Source organism: Sarcophilus harrisii, chromosome 5, assembly GCF_902635505.1.
Source record: "Sarcophilus harrisii chromosome 5, mSarHar1.11, whole genome shotgun sequence".
In the NCBI taxonomy this organism is placed as follows: Eukaryota; Metazoa; Chordata; class Mammalia; order Dasyuromorphia; family Dasyuridae; genus Sarcophilus; species Sarcophilus harrisii.
In genome coordinates, this window is record NC_045430.1 from 253,751,561 (window position 1) to 253,768,127 (window position 16,567).

A 16,567-nucleotide genomic window follows, 5' to 3' on the forward strand; every position below is an offset into this window, starting at 1 on the left:
ACTGTTGTATTATTATTATAACAACAGCAGCAGCAGCTCCGCAAGGCTTGCAAGGCTTGCAAGGCTCATTACAAATATCCCCACCTTTTATTCTCACAACAGCCCAGAGACAGGTGCTGTCATTACCTTCATTTTACAGACGGGGAAACGAAGGCCGGCAGAAGTGAGATGATTTGCCCAGAGTCACACAGCTGAAGTGCTGGAGGCAGGACCAGTTTGGGGCCCGGCCTGCACAGGTGGCCCCAAGGGGCAAAGACCAAGTTCTGAGTGCACTAGAGCAGTTCAGGGCAGATTAAAAAAGATAGTCGGCAAATCTTTGGGGTGCTCAGAACTGATGAATGAAAACTAGCAGCTGGAGCCCAGGCTCATGTCCCTGCTGCCAGAGGGCTCTGTATACCTAGGGGTGAGCTCCATCAGCCCGAGGGTTCAGCCACCTGTTCTGCTGTTGGCTGAGGGGCCCCTGCTCTGACCAGCCGTGAGACTGTGGGCAAGTCACGGAACACTTTCCCTGCCTGAAAAATGGGCTCGACAGGGCCTGTGTCCTGCTGTGGTGAGAGCTGAACACTAAGCCAGCTGGCTCTCTATGCTTGTGGGCCAGGAGTCCCTTCCTCAGCCAGAGGGGTGCCCGGGGCTCCCAGGCCGCAGGCCACCTCAATTTCAGCAAAATCGCCACCCCAAGATGCTGCTGGAAGGGTCAAACTCCCAAGGCTGGGGAGCAGCCGTGTCCGCCAAGGACACTTTGGAAAGAGCTCTGCTCGTTAATGGAACAAAGATAAGGGGGGTTTCTAAAGGGAAAGGCCGCCCCATTGAGATCCAGCCTTAGGAATCTAAGGTGGGGAGAGGTGGGAGAAGGGGGCAGGTGGGGGGAGGGGGCAGGTAGGGGGAGAAGCCGCTTCCTTTGTGGAATCGGGCATTTGCTAAGGCCGGCTTGACAGACACTGCTGAAGAGAAGCAGAGGGGTCAGACGCAGGATCGTTAGAGATGAGAGGGACCATGAGCCCATGCAGATCAGAGAATCATAGACTTAGATTTGGGAGGGACCTTGGTTGGAGGTCAGCAAAACATCTGGGAGGGACCTCGGGGGCCTGAGAAACATCTGGGAGGGGCCTTGAAGGTCAGAGAAACATCTGGGAGGGGTCTTGGGGGTCTGAGAAACAACTGGGAGGGATCTCAGGGGCCTGAGAAACATCTGGGAGGGGCCTTGAAGGTCAGAGAAACATCTGGGAGGGGCCTTGAAGGTCAGAGAAACATCTGGGAGGGGTCTTGGGGGTCTGAGAAACAAGTGGGAGGCATCTTGGGGGGTCTAAGAAACATCTGGGAGGGGCCTTGGGAGTCAGAGAAACAAGTGGGAGAGATCTCGGGGGGGGGGTCCAAGAAACATCTGAGAAGGGCATTAGGAGGTTTGAGAAGCATCAGGGAGGGATCTTAGAAGTCTAAGAAACATCAGGGAGGGGCCTTAGGGGCCTGAGAAACATCTGGGAGGGACCTTGGGGGTCATAGAAACATCTGGGAGGGGTCTTGGGGTTCTGAGAAATTTCTGGGAGGAGTTTTGGGGGGTCTGAGAAGCATCTGGGAGGAACTTGGGGATCTTCTCATAAAGCATCTACCCAGAAAGCCGGCAGCCACGGTCCAGCTCATTTCCCATTCAGCGGCTCTATGGTAGCCTTTCCGTGTCCTGTCAGCCTTTCCTCTGATTCACGGTTAAGCTGATCTTTTCTCATCTTGACACTATCCAGGGACATGCTGGTAGATGTTTAACAACCAGGCTGGGGAGGGGAGGGGAGGGGAGAGGAGGGGGATGCACCTGAGACACTTTAAAGTTTAATCTGCATTAAGAACATTTTTCTCCATCACTTCCTTATATCTAGAACAGCAGTGTCAAACTCAGAATGGATCCCTAAAGGGCATATATTGACTCAGAAAACCACAAATTAATGATATCTATATCGTATTATATATTTTTTAAAAATTTCCCAATGACACATGAATCTGGTTCAGGCTGCAGTGGGAAAGCCTGCTGGGAGTCTGAAACCTCTGGAATAGATAATCAACTGAATAATAAATCAAGCCCTTTGCAGTGTTTGTTGATCCCTGAGGTGTAAATAACTGCTCACACTGAAAACTGAACCCCCTGGAGGCTGGGCACAAACCAGCCCTGGCCACCGCTGAGCCTATCCCATGAGCCACTGCCGGGTGGCCCTCAGGTCAGCCACAGCTTTCTTGCTTTAGAGCAGGGGTCCTCAAACTTTTTAAATAGGGGGCCAGTTCACTGTCCCTCAGACTGTTGGAGGGCCAGACTATAGTAAAAACAAGAACTCTGTTTTGTGGGCCTTTAAATAAAGAAACTTCACAGCCCTGGGTGAGGGGGATAATCGTCCTCAGCTACCGCATCTGGCACGGGGGCTGTAGTTTGAGGAGAGACTGGGTTATTCCAAGGTATGTAATAACGCAGCATCTCAAGAAGTCACTTTTATTAAAAAGATGAGATTTGGCCCCCGGGGACCAGTTTGGGATAATTAAAAACTCGGCAGTTTCCCAAATGGATCTGGTCTGATTTCTTCTTCCTAGTCTATACTGGACATATCCTCGTCATCAATCTGCACCATCTACACCACAAACAAACTCATTTTGTGTGTGTGTGTGTGCATTACATATATTTATATGGACAGACAGACTCACCCAACGAATAGGTCATCCAACTCTAGCCCCTGATGTGCAAGAAACAGAACCTTCTGTCCATGCCCAAATCCCTCCCAGCTCCGATGACTTGGGTCACTGGTGGTCAGAGCCGGTCCAGGCTGTCCCCCCGCCTCAGAGTCTGCCTCCTTTCCCTCTTCCTACTTTGCTCCTCCCAACAGGGCCCTCAAGTGGCAGATCTTACCGGAGGCCTTTTCCGATTTCTGAGTGGACGTACTCCTTTTCCCCAATCCCAAACTCTTCACTTTATTTTTATTTACCTGTCATTTCCGCCCGGTAGAATGGAAGCTCCTCAAGAGAAGAAACAATTTCGTTTCTTTTGTGTTGTTCTTGTGTCCTCGTTGCCTCGCACTTTTGTTGCAACAGGTGTTTAATAAATGCTTGTGGAACTGGGAGATGCAGATATCTAGGAGAGAAGGAAACGACATTAGAAATGGTTAGTCACCCAGTTTGGCTGAAGGACAGATGCTGCCACACGCCTGGACATGTGGGCTGCGTCCAGAAGGGTCATTGAGTGCCAAGCTAAGCCACGTGGTTTTATTTAGTCAATAAGAGGGAACCACCGAGCATAGCTGAGCATTTGGTAGCTCCTGTTTTTTAGGAGGAGGCCTCCGAAAGCAGGATGAGGAAGGAGAAACATGGAGCCGAGTCTGAAGTTAGAAGATGGGGGTCAGATTTTTGTTCTGCTACTTCTCCGCTGTGACATGGGGCAAGCCAGTTCCCTTCTGTGGGACTCCCTTTCCGCAACTATAAACTAAAGGGATTGGGCCAGATTAACTCTATGCCCCTTCCGCCTCCTAAACAAACAAACCCTGTTAGCCCATTTAAGATGGAGTCAGGAAGACATTGAGGAAGCTATGGAGGAATCCAGGTGAGAAAAGGTGCCTCTGGTAGTGAGAAGAGAAAGGAGAAGGGAGGATGGGCAAACTCCACTGGAGAATCCACAGGAGCAGGCACCTGAGGCAGAGCAGAGAGAGAGAGACTGGGGAGCTGCCCTTTCCATCCCCTCCAAGATGTAAGGTTCTCCTGGTCCCCCAAGACCTTAGTGAGAGGAAGCCGCTTCTGCTCGTTCTCTATGGGTGGCCACTACTAAGGCAAGGGGGGGAAGGTCCCTAAAGGCCTTGGATCCGGACACCCTCATTACCGCTGACTTCCTGAGGAGACAACCTGAAGCCCCCCACGGCCTCTCCCTGTGACTGCCCGCCTCCAGTCCCCAGAGACGAAGGGTAGGGAGATGGGTCTCAGAGTAAACACAGAATGGGGCTGGCTTCCCAGACCTGGACTCCGTTTCAGGCGCCACCATTCTGGGTCTCCACTGACCCTTGGCTTTAGGCCTTAATTACCTCCGGGTCATAGGAGTGGGCCTGAGGAGTTAGCAAACTGACAGTTTGTAAAATGAGATTGGGACAGGGAAGGAAACGCCCCAAGACCCCGGGGTTAGCTGCCAGCCATGGGAAGGGAAGGTTTCCCCACCACCACCACCCCTTCCCCTCCATTTGTCGTGTCACTGAGATGTGCAGAACCTTTGGGATAGAATAGAATAGGAGCAGGAGCAGAAATCATGGTGACCGACCTCCCAGAATTCCACTGTGAAGGGCATTTGAAGGTCATCACAGCCTAGCTTAAAGCCTGCTCCTGTCAAGTTGTTGTGAGGATCAAAGGGGGACAGTGTTTGTACGGTGCTGGCAAATCTGCAGGAATGCTAGTTGTTATTATCATTACGATTTATCACAGAATCTCGGTAGAATGATGTGGCTGTGGAGGGGGCTAGGGGCACCCTGGTCTGGAGTCAAAAGGGCTGAGTTCAAATCCAGCCTCAGACATGGCACTTCCCAGTTGTGTGACTCTGGGCAAGTCACTTAACCCTGAATGCTGAATGCTCAAAAAAAAAAAAAAAAAAAAAGCATGAGAGCTGATTGCAGCAGAGCAGGCCATACAGTGCCTGTAGGGGCTCCAACTCCCCTCGTGTGCTTGTTATACTTGGCATTTATAAAATTATCTGTTTCTTCCACTCTCTTTATATTCACCTCATGTCTGTGGTCTCAGAAAAGAGAGATGGTCACATGATAGTTTAGGAGCAGATTTGAGATTCCTAAGGACTAACAGGAGCAGGGATTAGGGATGTCAGGAAAGCTGGGGCTTCTGGGAACAGCTCTGTCAGGGGCCCACTGCCCAACTTGGGCTCAGTTTCTCCATCTGTAAAATGTAAAAAAAAAAAAAAAAAAAAAAATCCCTCCATGATAATCAACCAATGAGCAACGATCACTTATATATCACTTATATGCTAGACACTGGGGATAGAAAGGCAAAAACGAGAGTTCCTGCCTTTGAGGAGCTTACATTCTCTTGGGACAGGAAACACTGATGTACACGTGCACGTGGGTGGGTGTGCGCGCACGCATGTAGATGTCATGGTGACCTGAAATGGTAGGAGGAGTGTGTTTTGAAGGAAGTGGCCTGGAAGCACTTGATTTAGAACGTGCATGTGTGTGGACTTGCCAGATTCCCAGATTTAGGATGCACAGGGTCCTCAGAGGCTTCTAGTCCAACCTCTTGGTGGATTTTCCGAGATCCTGACACCAAAGCTAGGAGCAGGAAGGACTTGGAAGGAGGCGAGTTTCCTTCCGATGCAGGACAATTTTCCCAACCATCAGAGCCACCCACAAATGAGGGGAGCACTTGGGGAAGTAGGGAGTTCCCCATTGCCAACTAGAGGCAGGGGGAATGATCCCCTTCTGGCTGCTGAGGAGGTAGTTCCTGTTCAGAGCAGGCTGGGTAAGGGGAGCCTGGAGATCCCTTCTTCCAACACTCAGTCACGGGCACACCCCCCATGAGGTTTTCACTATCCGGGATCATTTTTAACCCCACTGAATGCTTCTCTTTAGGAGTCGAGTGGTGTCTCCTATCATTGATGTGATAGACTGGAAGAATTTTCAATATTATCATTCCTTGGAGTTGCAGCGAGGAGTATTTGACTGGGAATTAAATTTCCATTGGAAACCTTTGCCAGAGCAGGAGAGGAAGTTGCGCCAGTCTCCCATCAGCCCCATCAGGTAAGATGCGCTTTCCCAGCATTCTCGGTTCTTGTCTTTACAGCATCAGCATCTGCTGGGAGCATCCAGTGTGAATCCAAAAGGGTCGTGCTGACCCCCTTTTTATCTTTCTGCACTGGATGGCAGCCAAATCACAAGTCACGTGCTACCCCCTGACCTTTGCCAAGTTTTATATGGAGGACTTTGGGGTAAGGCAGGGGCAAGGCTTGCCCAGAGTCACACAGCTAGTAAAGTGTTAAAGTAGTAAAGTGTCTGAGGCTGGATCTGAACTCAGGCCCTCCTGACTCCTATCCACTCTGCCATCTAGCTGTCCCTCTCTCTTCCGAGCCCCTGGGAGGGTCCATGGCTGGGAACAAAACTGGTTCCTTCCTAGTTTCATCTAGATCTAGATTGAAAACAAAGGGACCTGGGTCTGAGCCCCAGATCTGTCACAGCCAGCTAGGGGGCCCCGGCCAAAGTTTTTCCCTCTCTGGACTGTGCCCGCCGGTATTCCTTCTAGCTTTGTGAGCTCAGAGGGGAAGGGGATCACAGAGAGAGACCCACCGTTGATCTATCCCATTCCTAAGGCTGATGGGTCTTCCCACCCAGGTGTTAAGTACGTGGACCTTTTTGTATACCTTTTACTGCACCTCACAAGCCCTTACTGACCACCTACTGTGTGCGCTAGGTGATGATAGAATAGAGATGATATAGAGAGCAGATGCAGACAGAAAAGAAAGATACGTAGATTACAGACACAAAACAGACCAATAGGGAGTTAGATGGGACAGGAGACAGAACAAAGAAGAGGTAAGTAGGTTTAGGGTTAGGGCCATTCCCACAGCCTATAAGGGGAGAGCTCATGACTGGAGGGACCCACAGTGATTCCTTCAATGAGACAGGAGAGAATGCAGCATGGCCTCCTGAGAGTGCTGGAGAACTCAGGGCAAAGGGCTCGGAAGCCCCTTGGGGACAAAAACTTGACTTCTCCAAAGCAGAGCAGCTCCAGCTGCTATCCACCCCTAGTCCAAGCTTGCTGAACGGGGGGACGAGACTTTTTAACCCCCAAAGTGGCCGGGCTCGGCCTGAAATAACGGCCCTCTCACCTCTCCAGGAGCCCTGTGGTGCCGGGTGGAGTCGTGGCCATCGACCGCCATTACTTTCAAAACACTGGAGCGTATGATTCTCTCATGTCCATCTGGGGCAGTGAAAACCTGGAGCTGTCCATACGGGTAAGCGGCACAGGCCGGGCTCCCACTGGACTGCACGCGCATCTCTGGGTTTTCACTGAGGTTTGGGGGGGAGCAGGGGATCTGAAACAGTGGGCCCAGAGGTAGGAAACTGTGGGCATCCAAGGACCCGCCAGGCCCCTCTGTGCCCTCTGTGCACACACCATGCCTGGGGCCAGGGCCTCTGAGAGGGCAGAGTGCAGAGCAGACTGCCTCCTCCCCCACAGCGGTCCCCTTGCCTCCCCACATGTGCTCACTCATACACACACATACACATACACCCTCCAGTTTGGAAAGTTCAGCTCTGATCTAAAGACTCTAACTTTCCCTCCTTTCTCTGGGAATGTTTATGGACCCTTGGAGAGGGAACCTAGAAGAATCTCCCTTTTTTCTCACTTTTTCCTGGATGGCAGGTTTGGCTCTGCGGGGGCTCTGTAGAAATCCTCCCCTGCTCCCGAGTGGGGCACATCTACCGCAACCAGGCCCCCAAAACCTCCCCTGAGCAGGAAGCGGCCCTGAAGAACAAGATCCGGATCGTGGAGACGTGGCTGGGCTCCTTCAAGGACACCTTCTACCAGCACAACCCTAAGGCCTTCTCTCTGAGCCAGGTAAGGAAGGCGGCCCTCCTGCATCGGGCCCTGTCCGGCTGCTTCTCATCCCCAAGACCCCCCGACTGGAGAAAGGGGCCGGGAAGGGACCCAGAGGGAGTCCAGGGCGTGGGGAGGGTAGCAGCAGATGTCGGTCTGCCTTCCTTTGGGATGTCGTGGGATCTCAGGCCTCGAGAGGGTCGCCAGGACCCTGCTGTCCTCCGCAATAAAACCTGGGCGGACAAGGAAGTCACACTGGGAGCGGGGCAGAGGTGAGGCTCTCTGCTTGATCTGACTCTTCCCCAACCACACGGTTTCTCAATCTGCCTTTGAGAGTCAGTTCCCTAGTTTAACTTCCCACTCAAGGAGAGAATTTCCATGCAAACAGCCGGCCTGGAAGTGAGCTCATCCATCAATAAAGCAATCAATCAGAAAGCATTTACCAAAAACACTTCCGTGCCAGGAATAAAAAGAACAAGCGAAGCCGTCAGATCTCTCATCGGCTCTGCTTGGATACCTAGAATGCTGGCCATTCAGCCGGGACAGCAAAGCCGCTGCAGCAATAACTCACATTTATGCGGCCATTAAGATTTACAGCATCCTGTAACAACCTTGAGCAATAAATAGTACGGATAATAACATCCCCATTTTACAGACAAGGAGGCCGAATCTCATTGAGCCTTTGTGACTTGCTGGTGATCACTGGGCCAGTGAGTGTTGATCAATAAGCATTTATTAAGCACCTACTATATGCCAGGCACATGGGGCCAGAGCCTGGCTGTCATTAGAAGTTTCTGAAATCTGGGCAAGCCCACCCAAAAGGTGCCTCTCATTGCGCTGAGGGGCGAGGTCAGGGACAGGAGAGGATAAGCGCGCCCTTGGGGTCCAGCTGTGAAGGAGACAGAGCGGTCCCACGGGGGCTTCATTCACGCTGCTCCCGCCACCCAGATAGTGAGAGGCTTGTGGCGGGGTGGATACAGCTGTCTCAGAGCCGGGGTGGCCCCACTCACTGTGACACTGGGCAAGTCTCTTCGCCTCTCACTGAGCTTGGGGACTCTAAGCCGCACAACAAGGAGGCTCCCTGCAGCCCTGGAACTACCGGTCTGAAGCAAAAGAAAACCAAGTAGATGCTCAATTCCGCGGTTTCTCCTCTGCTTCTGAAGGACGGCAAGTGTTTTCAGAGCCTTCAGGAGTCTGTGCTCTGGGCTACACCGTGGCCCCACCCTCGTTCTGGGCTGCCTGAGAGCAGGATTCAAACCCTGGTCTCTAACCTGTAGCCAGGGCTGCTCCCACCCCTTTCCCGAGCTGCTGATCCGCGACGCCTCTCGGTGCCCGCTGCCGGCCCGGGGCAAGGGAGCGCAGGCGCCGTTCCTGGGGCTCAGAGGGCGCCAGCAGGCTGGTCTGCCAGGCGCCCCGGCTGCGGGCAGGGTTTTGGCCCGGACGCTTCTTCCGGGTTTGGGAGGCTCTCCTTCGGGCGGCCGGGTCCCTGCTGAGCCAGACGGGCTGAGATGAGGCGCCTCTGGCAGACGCAGGAGGCTGGCCCCGGCCGGCCCCGCGTCATCCCTTAGGCGCTTTATGAAAGCGCGCTTGCCCGTGCTTCCCTCAGCCTCGGGGGAGGGGGGTGCCCGGTGACAGCTGCGGGGGGGGGGGGGGGGGGGGGGGGGGGGGGGGGGGGGGGGGGGGGCGGGGAGGAGGGCCGGGTCCCGGCAGCCAGGCTGGCGGCCCCACCGCGTTTGCCTCCTGCAGCCGCACATCCTTCTGTTCCCACTTTTCCCCTCCCCCCGCCCCTCCCCCGACGGCAGGGTGACCACACGTCAAATATGTGAAAGTGTAATTGAATGCGCACTGAGTACGCGCGCCCTAACGGCTGTCTTGCTGTGTAGCATGAGGAGCCTGCAGGGAGATCCGGAACGCGGGCGGGCGGGAGGGGATTCTGTGCCGGCCTTGGGGCTGCCCACAGCCACGCAGCCAGCGGCCTCGGGACCGGCGTTCGGATTCGGGGGAGACACCCCGCGCAGGGCGCAGGGGGTCCCGGGCCCAGAGGCGGGAAGACCCGGGTTCAGGTGCCCCCTGAGCCCCTTTCCCCGGGCCCCGCGAAGCTCCCTGAGATGCCCTGGGAGACACCCCCCCACCCCCCCAACCACTCGCGGCTGCTTCTCGCCTGGCGCAGGCGCAGACCGCGGAGCGGGGAGGGCATCTCATCCAACCCTCTCCCTTCTGGCCCCTGCACCGAGCAGAGTCCGTGGCAGGATCTGAAGCCAGGCCCCCTCCGAGTGCGACCCCGCCCCCCCCCCCCCCCCCCCCCCCCCCCCCCCCCCCCCCCCCCCCCCCCCCCCCCCCCCCCCCCCCCCCCCCCCCCCCCCCCTCCCCGCCTCTAGAACATTCTCCGGCCCGGACCCAGCTAGCCAAGCTGCCCCGCCCCCCCAGGGCCACCCGCCCCCTCCGGGCCGCTCAGCGGGAGCTGTGGGAGGGCCCCGGGGCAGGGCGGTCTCCCCGGCCGGCGCCCCCTCCGCCTCCGGCCGCCTCCTCAGGAGGCGCTTTTCTCTTTCACCTGCGCGCAGCCCGGCAGTCCCCGCTCAGGTAATTTCCTTTCCGCCACCTCGCGCGTTCATTCTCAGGGCGAAGGGAGCCCCCTGCTGGCCAGGAGGAAGAATGCGCGGCTCTTTCCCTCGGGACCTCGGGGCTGTGGGCTTGTCCCCATCGTCGCTGCCAGGGGCAGCAGCAGCAGGAGGCGGGGCCGGGGCCCGGGCTGCCGCTCCGGATTGACTTTACGGCTGCAGCCCTGGAGGCCCCTCTCCGGATCAGTCCCCGAAGACAAGGGGAGAAGGGCCTGAGCCCCCCGCAGGCGCCTTGGCTCTGGCCATGACCGGGCCCCCAAGGAGGCCGCCGTCCCCGCAGGGGCTGGCACCCAGCTCCGTATCTGGCCCTCACCCTGCTCCTGACTCCCTATGGAGCCCTGTCGGGCTCTGCAAACTCGAGGTAACCGCCGCCCACCCCGAGGAGAAGCCGCTGCTTTCCCTGCAGCGAGAACCTCCAGCAGGGCTCTGCAGGGCTCAGCCTAGTTTGGGAGTCTCCAAAAGGGAAAGGACGCAGCCCCCGCAGAGGGCCCAGGGTTGCTCTGCTCTCCCCGGATCACGGCAGTCCCTGCAGGCTCCTGCTCCCAGTGCCACCTGGTTCGGGCTCTGGCTGGGGCCCAGGACTTGCCCTTCGCAAGGCCCCACAACTTGCTGCCCATCCCCATGACTCCCCCACTAGCCGGGGTGTTCTCTGGCACCCCCCGCGTTTGTCTCAGGTCTCGCTCCCCCCTCCGGCTCCCGCCCTTTTTGAAAGCCCAGCTTCAGGGGGTAGCGGGCATTCTGAAAGTGGCCTTGAACCAACCGATTATTCCGCAAGCCAACAGTTACTTAGCGTCTGCTGCGCGTCAGGCTCTGCGCTAACCACCAGGGATACCAAGAACAGTGAAAGCAAGAACTGGGCCTTTCTCGGGCTATGCTATTCCTCTGGCGTTCACTTCCCGTGTCTCCCCTCCAGGCTGAGAAACAGGACTGCAGCGAACGGCTTCAGCTGCAGAAAAGGCTGGGGTGTAGGACCTTCCACTGGTTTCTAGCCAACCTCTCTCCAGAGTTATACCCTTCTGAACACCAGCCAGGATTCTCCGGAAAGGTAAGAACTGATCCCAGGGAAAGAGGGAGGGCAACCGAAATCTGTCCATCCGTCCATCGCTTACTAAGTGACTGCTAAGTACCGGGGACACAAAGAATGGAGCAATCTCTGCTCTCGAGGACCCTACAGTCTATTGGGGGAGATGTGTTCGTGGATACATAGAAAGCAGGATGCAGACAGGAAACAATACACACACTATGGAAAGGGGAAGTGACTGACAACTGAGAGAATGAGGAAAGGCCTCTTACAAGAGGGAGTCTTTGAAAAGAGCTAGGAGAGAGCAAAGTGCTCCAACAGGAGAGGGAGAGCATTCCAGGCCAGCTTCCGGAGGCAAGAGCTGAACAGAACCACCATGTTTTCTGTAATCACACAATTCTGAGCCGGGGACTAGAGGGCATCTGAAAGACCTTTCTCCGGATTCCTTCTAGGACTACACTAGAGAGCTTTCCCAGAGCTCTGTCTCCATCCTGGCTACTTTGGGGGCTCAGGGCTCCCACAGCAAGTTCAGAAGGAAGCCTTTCCAAGCCCTTCCACTTGATGTGGTTCTTTCGCTGTCTGTGTCTTTCCACAAGTCCATCCTTGCAGTGTCATCTAACACTCAGAGACTTTCCTCTGTTTCGTTTTGCTCCTGGTTACTCAGAAGTACTACAGTAACAGGACAGTTGCCTGTCATTCTCACTACCTGCAAGGTGTGCCTCTTTCTGGCTCTCCGTGGCTTTCTGTGTCTTTAATTAACATAATTGTTAGCAGGCAAGTAACATGCTGTAGCCAATTGACACTTACCATGCTACTTTCTATTTCTTTTTGGTTACTTATCATTTGAATTCTCCTGCAATACTCAGAATCATGATTTGTAGCTTTCATTTTTGACTCTGGATTCCCAGTGCCGGGCAATAGTAGAGATTTCAAAGATAGTCTTACTTGACTTGAGGCCATTTGAATCATCAGAATATTAATGTTAAAAGGTAGGATTCTGACCCAATGAGGGAACAACCTAGAATTCTCAACAGCCTATGCAACTTGCCAATCACAGCACAACATAATCATTGTGTTTTATTTTTCTCCCTTAACTGTGGGCTCGGCTCACTTCCTATGTGTGTCTGTCCAAGATTAAGTGGGCATCCAGAGACATAATCAGGCTAAATGTATGGGCTGCCCGATTCAGCTAAACATCATAATCTGAGCAATGTGCATTTTTCATCCACTTTGTTTAGGACTGTGGATGGCTAGACCCATCTCTTTCGTTTTCCTGGGGGTTTCATTCTAAAGTTTTTGTTGTGTAGCATTCTGGAGCATGATACAAGTAGAAGAATGCTACATGCAAACAGAAAGTCCTGACACTGATACAGAATCATTTTTCCAATGTCCTCTGGGTAGCCAACAGACTCATCACATTGGGATTCTTTTGCTTGATGTTTGTCTTAATCATCCATGAGACCTATCCATGAAGGGGAGAGCCCATGCAGTCAGCTACTCTGTGCTCTTGGACCCCAGGAGCTATGTGCCTGTGAACTGGATTCTGTACTCCAGAATCTGCCCAGAACGAGGAAGGCAAAGTCGATGACAGAGGATTTCTGGGTCATTATTGACTTGGGTGTCATTTCCACTTTTCAGCTCTACAACTCTGGCATTGGCTCCTGTGCAGACTGTGCATCTGGAAGGGCACTTGGAGGAGGCCTGGTGACACTCTCTCCCTGTAGTGACAGCTGGCAGCAGCAGGTAAGGGGGCCACGGTTTCATCTGGATCAGCCAAATGGCTGAGTGACGGAACCTCGCCTTTGGTGCCCCATCATTTACTGCAGATCATGGGACATGGCTCTTTGGAGCCCTGGAGCCCATTGTCCTCATTTTAAAGCTGAATAAAGGCAGGTGAGCCAGAGGGATTCAACTGAGGACCTCTGACGACAGGGCTCATTCTCTCACCATGGTTTCTCTCTTTCCATGTGTCCTCACTTCCACCTACACACCCAGAGTCCTTGTGCTTCAGTGCAGGCCAAAATCTGCCCCCCCCCCCCTCCCACTATAAAGCCTGACTTGTCCCCCACTGTGCCTCAAGGGCGGACATTCTTCGCTTGTCAGGGCTCCGGCACCAATAATAACAATGACATCTTTCATGTGAATTGAACTGTGGTGAGCTACAGAAGCCCCTTCACAAACACTGCCTTGTTTAATCCTCACAGTTACTCTCCTGCTCCACCATCCCCACCCCATCCCACTCATAGAAGTTGGGAAGATTATTCCCCTTTTACAGATGGGCAAATTAAGATAATTAAATGGAAGTCCTGCTGTGGAGACAGTGGGGATAGTGGGGACAGCAGAAATGAACCTGTGCCTCAGAGTCGGAGGACATGAGTCAAAGCCCACCGGTCACTTCTCACCAATATGAGGAAGCTATTAAACTTCTTTGGGGCCCCAGAAAACAGAAGCTCCAGAGGGGCCCTGTCGGTTCTGACTGTGAGCCTCTCATGTGTATCCTGGTCTCCCAATTCTTAACTAGCCTCCATTCACTTAAACCATTTGGGTTCTTCCTAGTCCACGCAAGCCAGCAAAGAGGTGATGAGAGTGTAAAACCTGACATCCACATAGCACTTCTTCAATGCATGTGCTCACCCTTACCACCTTACTGATAATCAGTATTATCCCCATTTTACAGGAGAGGAAACTGAGGTTCAGAAAGACCCAACGGCCTCACAGCCTGCAGTGTCTAAATTGCAGCTGTGCTAGAACTGTCATGGGACCTTTGGCAAGCACTCCCCATTTGGGCCTGTTCCCTCATTTGCAAAGTGAGCAAATTGGGGTAACTAACACTGGGGTCCTGTCTAGCTCTTCATCTCAGAGGAGGAGCAGGACTCCTGGCTTTCAGCCACATCGAGATGCATTTCATGGAACCCCAGACAGCCCACCCTGGGAGACAGAGGTTTGGAGGTAGCGTTAAAAGTGTGTGTGTGTGTGTGTGTGTGTGTGTGTGTGTGTGTGTATGTGTATGTGTGTGTGAGAGTGTATGTACAGTCCCTCCCTTTTCTCCAACCCAGCAGTTTTCCAATTGTGACTGACTCTTTATGGGGTTTTCTTGGTGATTGGCCATGAGCCTTCAGCTCATTTTACACATGAGGAAACTGTGGCAAACTGGGCTACATGACTTGCCCAGGGTCACACAGCTAGTGAGTGCTGGAGGCTGGATTTGAACTCCAGTCTCCCTGACTAAAGGCCCGGCACTCTACCCACTGCACCACCCAGCACCCTGACCCAGCGAGCCACTCTCTTAAAGAAAAGATAAAAAACAGAGGAAAAGGAGCCATGTAGCAGAACTGTCGCCCGCCTCCACCGTGGCAGCCCTGCTAATGACCATGCTCTCCCTTGCAGCATTTGGAGTATACAGGCAAGAAGCAGATCAGCTGCAGAGAGCAGGCCCGGCTCTGCTTTGACGTGAACCAAGAAAATCGGGTAACTCTTCAGAACTGTACAGAGGAGACGCGCTCCTTCCACAGGCAGCACTGGGAGGTCCAGGAGGTATGCGGGCAGCCTGGTGAGAGGACGGCAGATATGTGGCTGAGGGCTGGCTTGGGGGCTTTTGGGAGGGACCAACTCGTGCCCTCTTTCTAGAGCAGGTTAGGTTAGCCACAGCCAACAGGTAAAGTGAATGCTCTGGGTAGATGTAAACCACTTTGACTTTATTGAAGAAAGCCATCAGCTCCTTAGGAAAGCTCTGATGCTGACAGTGAGGGGTTGGGATCAGTGGAACCCAAGGATGGGATGGGATTTTAGGGGCACAGGCAAGGGCATCCCCCCCAAATGATCCCGTCATCTCTGCAAACCTGCCTTCTGCCCTCAGCACTGAAGGACGTGGTTACCGGCATTACTAACTATGTTAACTCCCTCCAATGCTGGCACAGCTCTCTGCCCAATGTCACCCTCCTTGGTCTGACACACATGACACCGTGGCCACCTCCTCCTTCTCACGGGTAATCTAGGCTTGGTTTTGGTGACCCTGCTCCCTTCCCTTGTCTGACCGCCTCGGTCCCCTTTGCTTGGTTCTTCACACACACATGTGGGTGTCCCCAGGGATCTGGCCTCGGTCCACTTAGGTGTGCAGTGGACAGAGGCTGGACTTGCAGTCAGAAAGACCTGAACTCGTGTTATGGGATGACCAGCTGGGAATGACTTTGCTCTTCTCCGGAGCACAATCATCCACGACTACTCTGAAAGACCTAGGATCAAAACTCCTATCCATACCCAGAGAGGGAACTGATTGTGTCTGAATTCAGATTGAGGCATTCTCTCCTATCTTTATCTCTCTATCTCTCCATCTCTCTGCTGTCTCTATGTCTCTCTCTTTTTAAATTTAATTTTTCTTGAGGGTTTTTATTTTCTTTAAAGTGGAGATCTATGTTTTCTTTCACAACTTGACTTTCATGGAAATATTGTGAGTAACTTCACATGTGCTTTCTTAATTGTGGGTGGGAACAAGGGAAAGAAACAAACTCATAAATTTTTTAAACAAATATAAAAAATTTTGGTTTTGAATGCAACTGGGGGAAAATATTAAATAAATCAAAAACAAAATAGAAAGACCTGAGTTTACATCCAGCTTCAGATATTTCCTAGCTGTGTGATCCTGAGCAAGTCACTTAGCTGTTTTTGCTTCTCTCAGTTTCCTCAATTGTAAAATGGGGCCAATAACAGCACCCACACATCCATCCCATGAAGCTCTTTAAAGGCAGGGGAGGGGCATTTACTTATTCATTCATTCATTCATTTATATCTATTTAGCCTTTTCTTTGTTCCTAGACATTTAGAACTGAGGCTACTTAAGTGCTTTTGACTGGACAAATGTCTACTTTTCCTCACACCACACAGCCAACGGGCTACTCACTCTTGTTGGTTCTCCTCCCCATCTCTCATCTCCACCCTCCCCCCCCCAACTCTGCACTCATCAAGTTGTCCCTTCAGCTCAGGCCCCCTTCTCTTTTGCCCTCATTACTGCTGCCGACCCTCCTTCAAGGCTCTCCCTCCTCCCTGTCCATCCCCTGCAAACTGATAGTTATTATCCTTAATTGCCCATCATATCACATCTTTTCCTAGCTTATAAATAAACTCTAGGCACTTCTCAATGTCCCCAGCAAATGCAAACTCACCTGTTTAGCTGTTGAAGTCCCTCATGACCTGGCACCACCCCTCCCTTCTGGCCTCATTGGGCATTTCTCCTCCCCAGATATTTTGGGGGTCAGCCTTCCCTCTGACCCTCAACACAATTCCTCATCTCCCAGATATCCCACCTGCTCCTTCCCATCTAAAATTCCAGTTTCCGGCTTTTAGTCTTAGACTCTGATCCTCCATCAAAGACAAATATTTATGGGGG

General features: G+C 53.2%; 1 protein-coding gene across 2 annotated transcripts in view; it reads left to right on the forward strand.

The window, feature by feature from the left end:
* The window catches only part of GALNT15 (polypeptide N-acetylgalactosaminyltransferase 15), a 37,559-nt gene that overhangs the window by 16,986 nt on the left and 4,006 nt on the right, over window positions 1-16,567 (forward strand). The window contains exons 4-9 of one of the 2 annotated variants that reach the window (XM_031940297.1): window positions 5,583-5,750; window positions 6,844-6,961; window positions 7,372-7,566; window positions 11,077-11,208; window positions 12,823-12,927; window positions 14,572-14,734. In XM_031940297.1, coding sequence (XP_031796157.1) covers window positions 5,583-5,750; window positions 6,844-6,961; window positions 7,372-7,566; window positions 11,077-11,208; window positions 12,823-12,927; window positions 14,572-14,734 — 881 coding nt within the window. The remainder of the gene's footprint in view (window positions 1-5,582; window positions 5,751-6,843; window positions 6,962-7,371; window positions 7,567-11,076; window positions 11,209-12,822; window positions 12,928-14,571; window positions 14,735-16,567) is intronic. The other variant, XM_031940296.1, reaches the window with a different exon arrangement.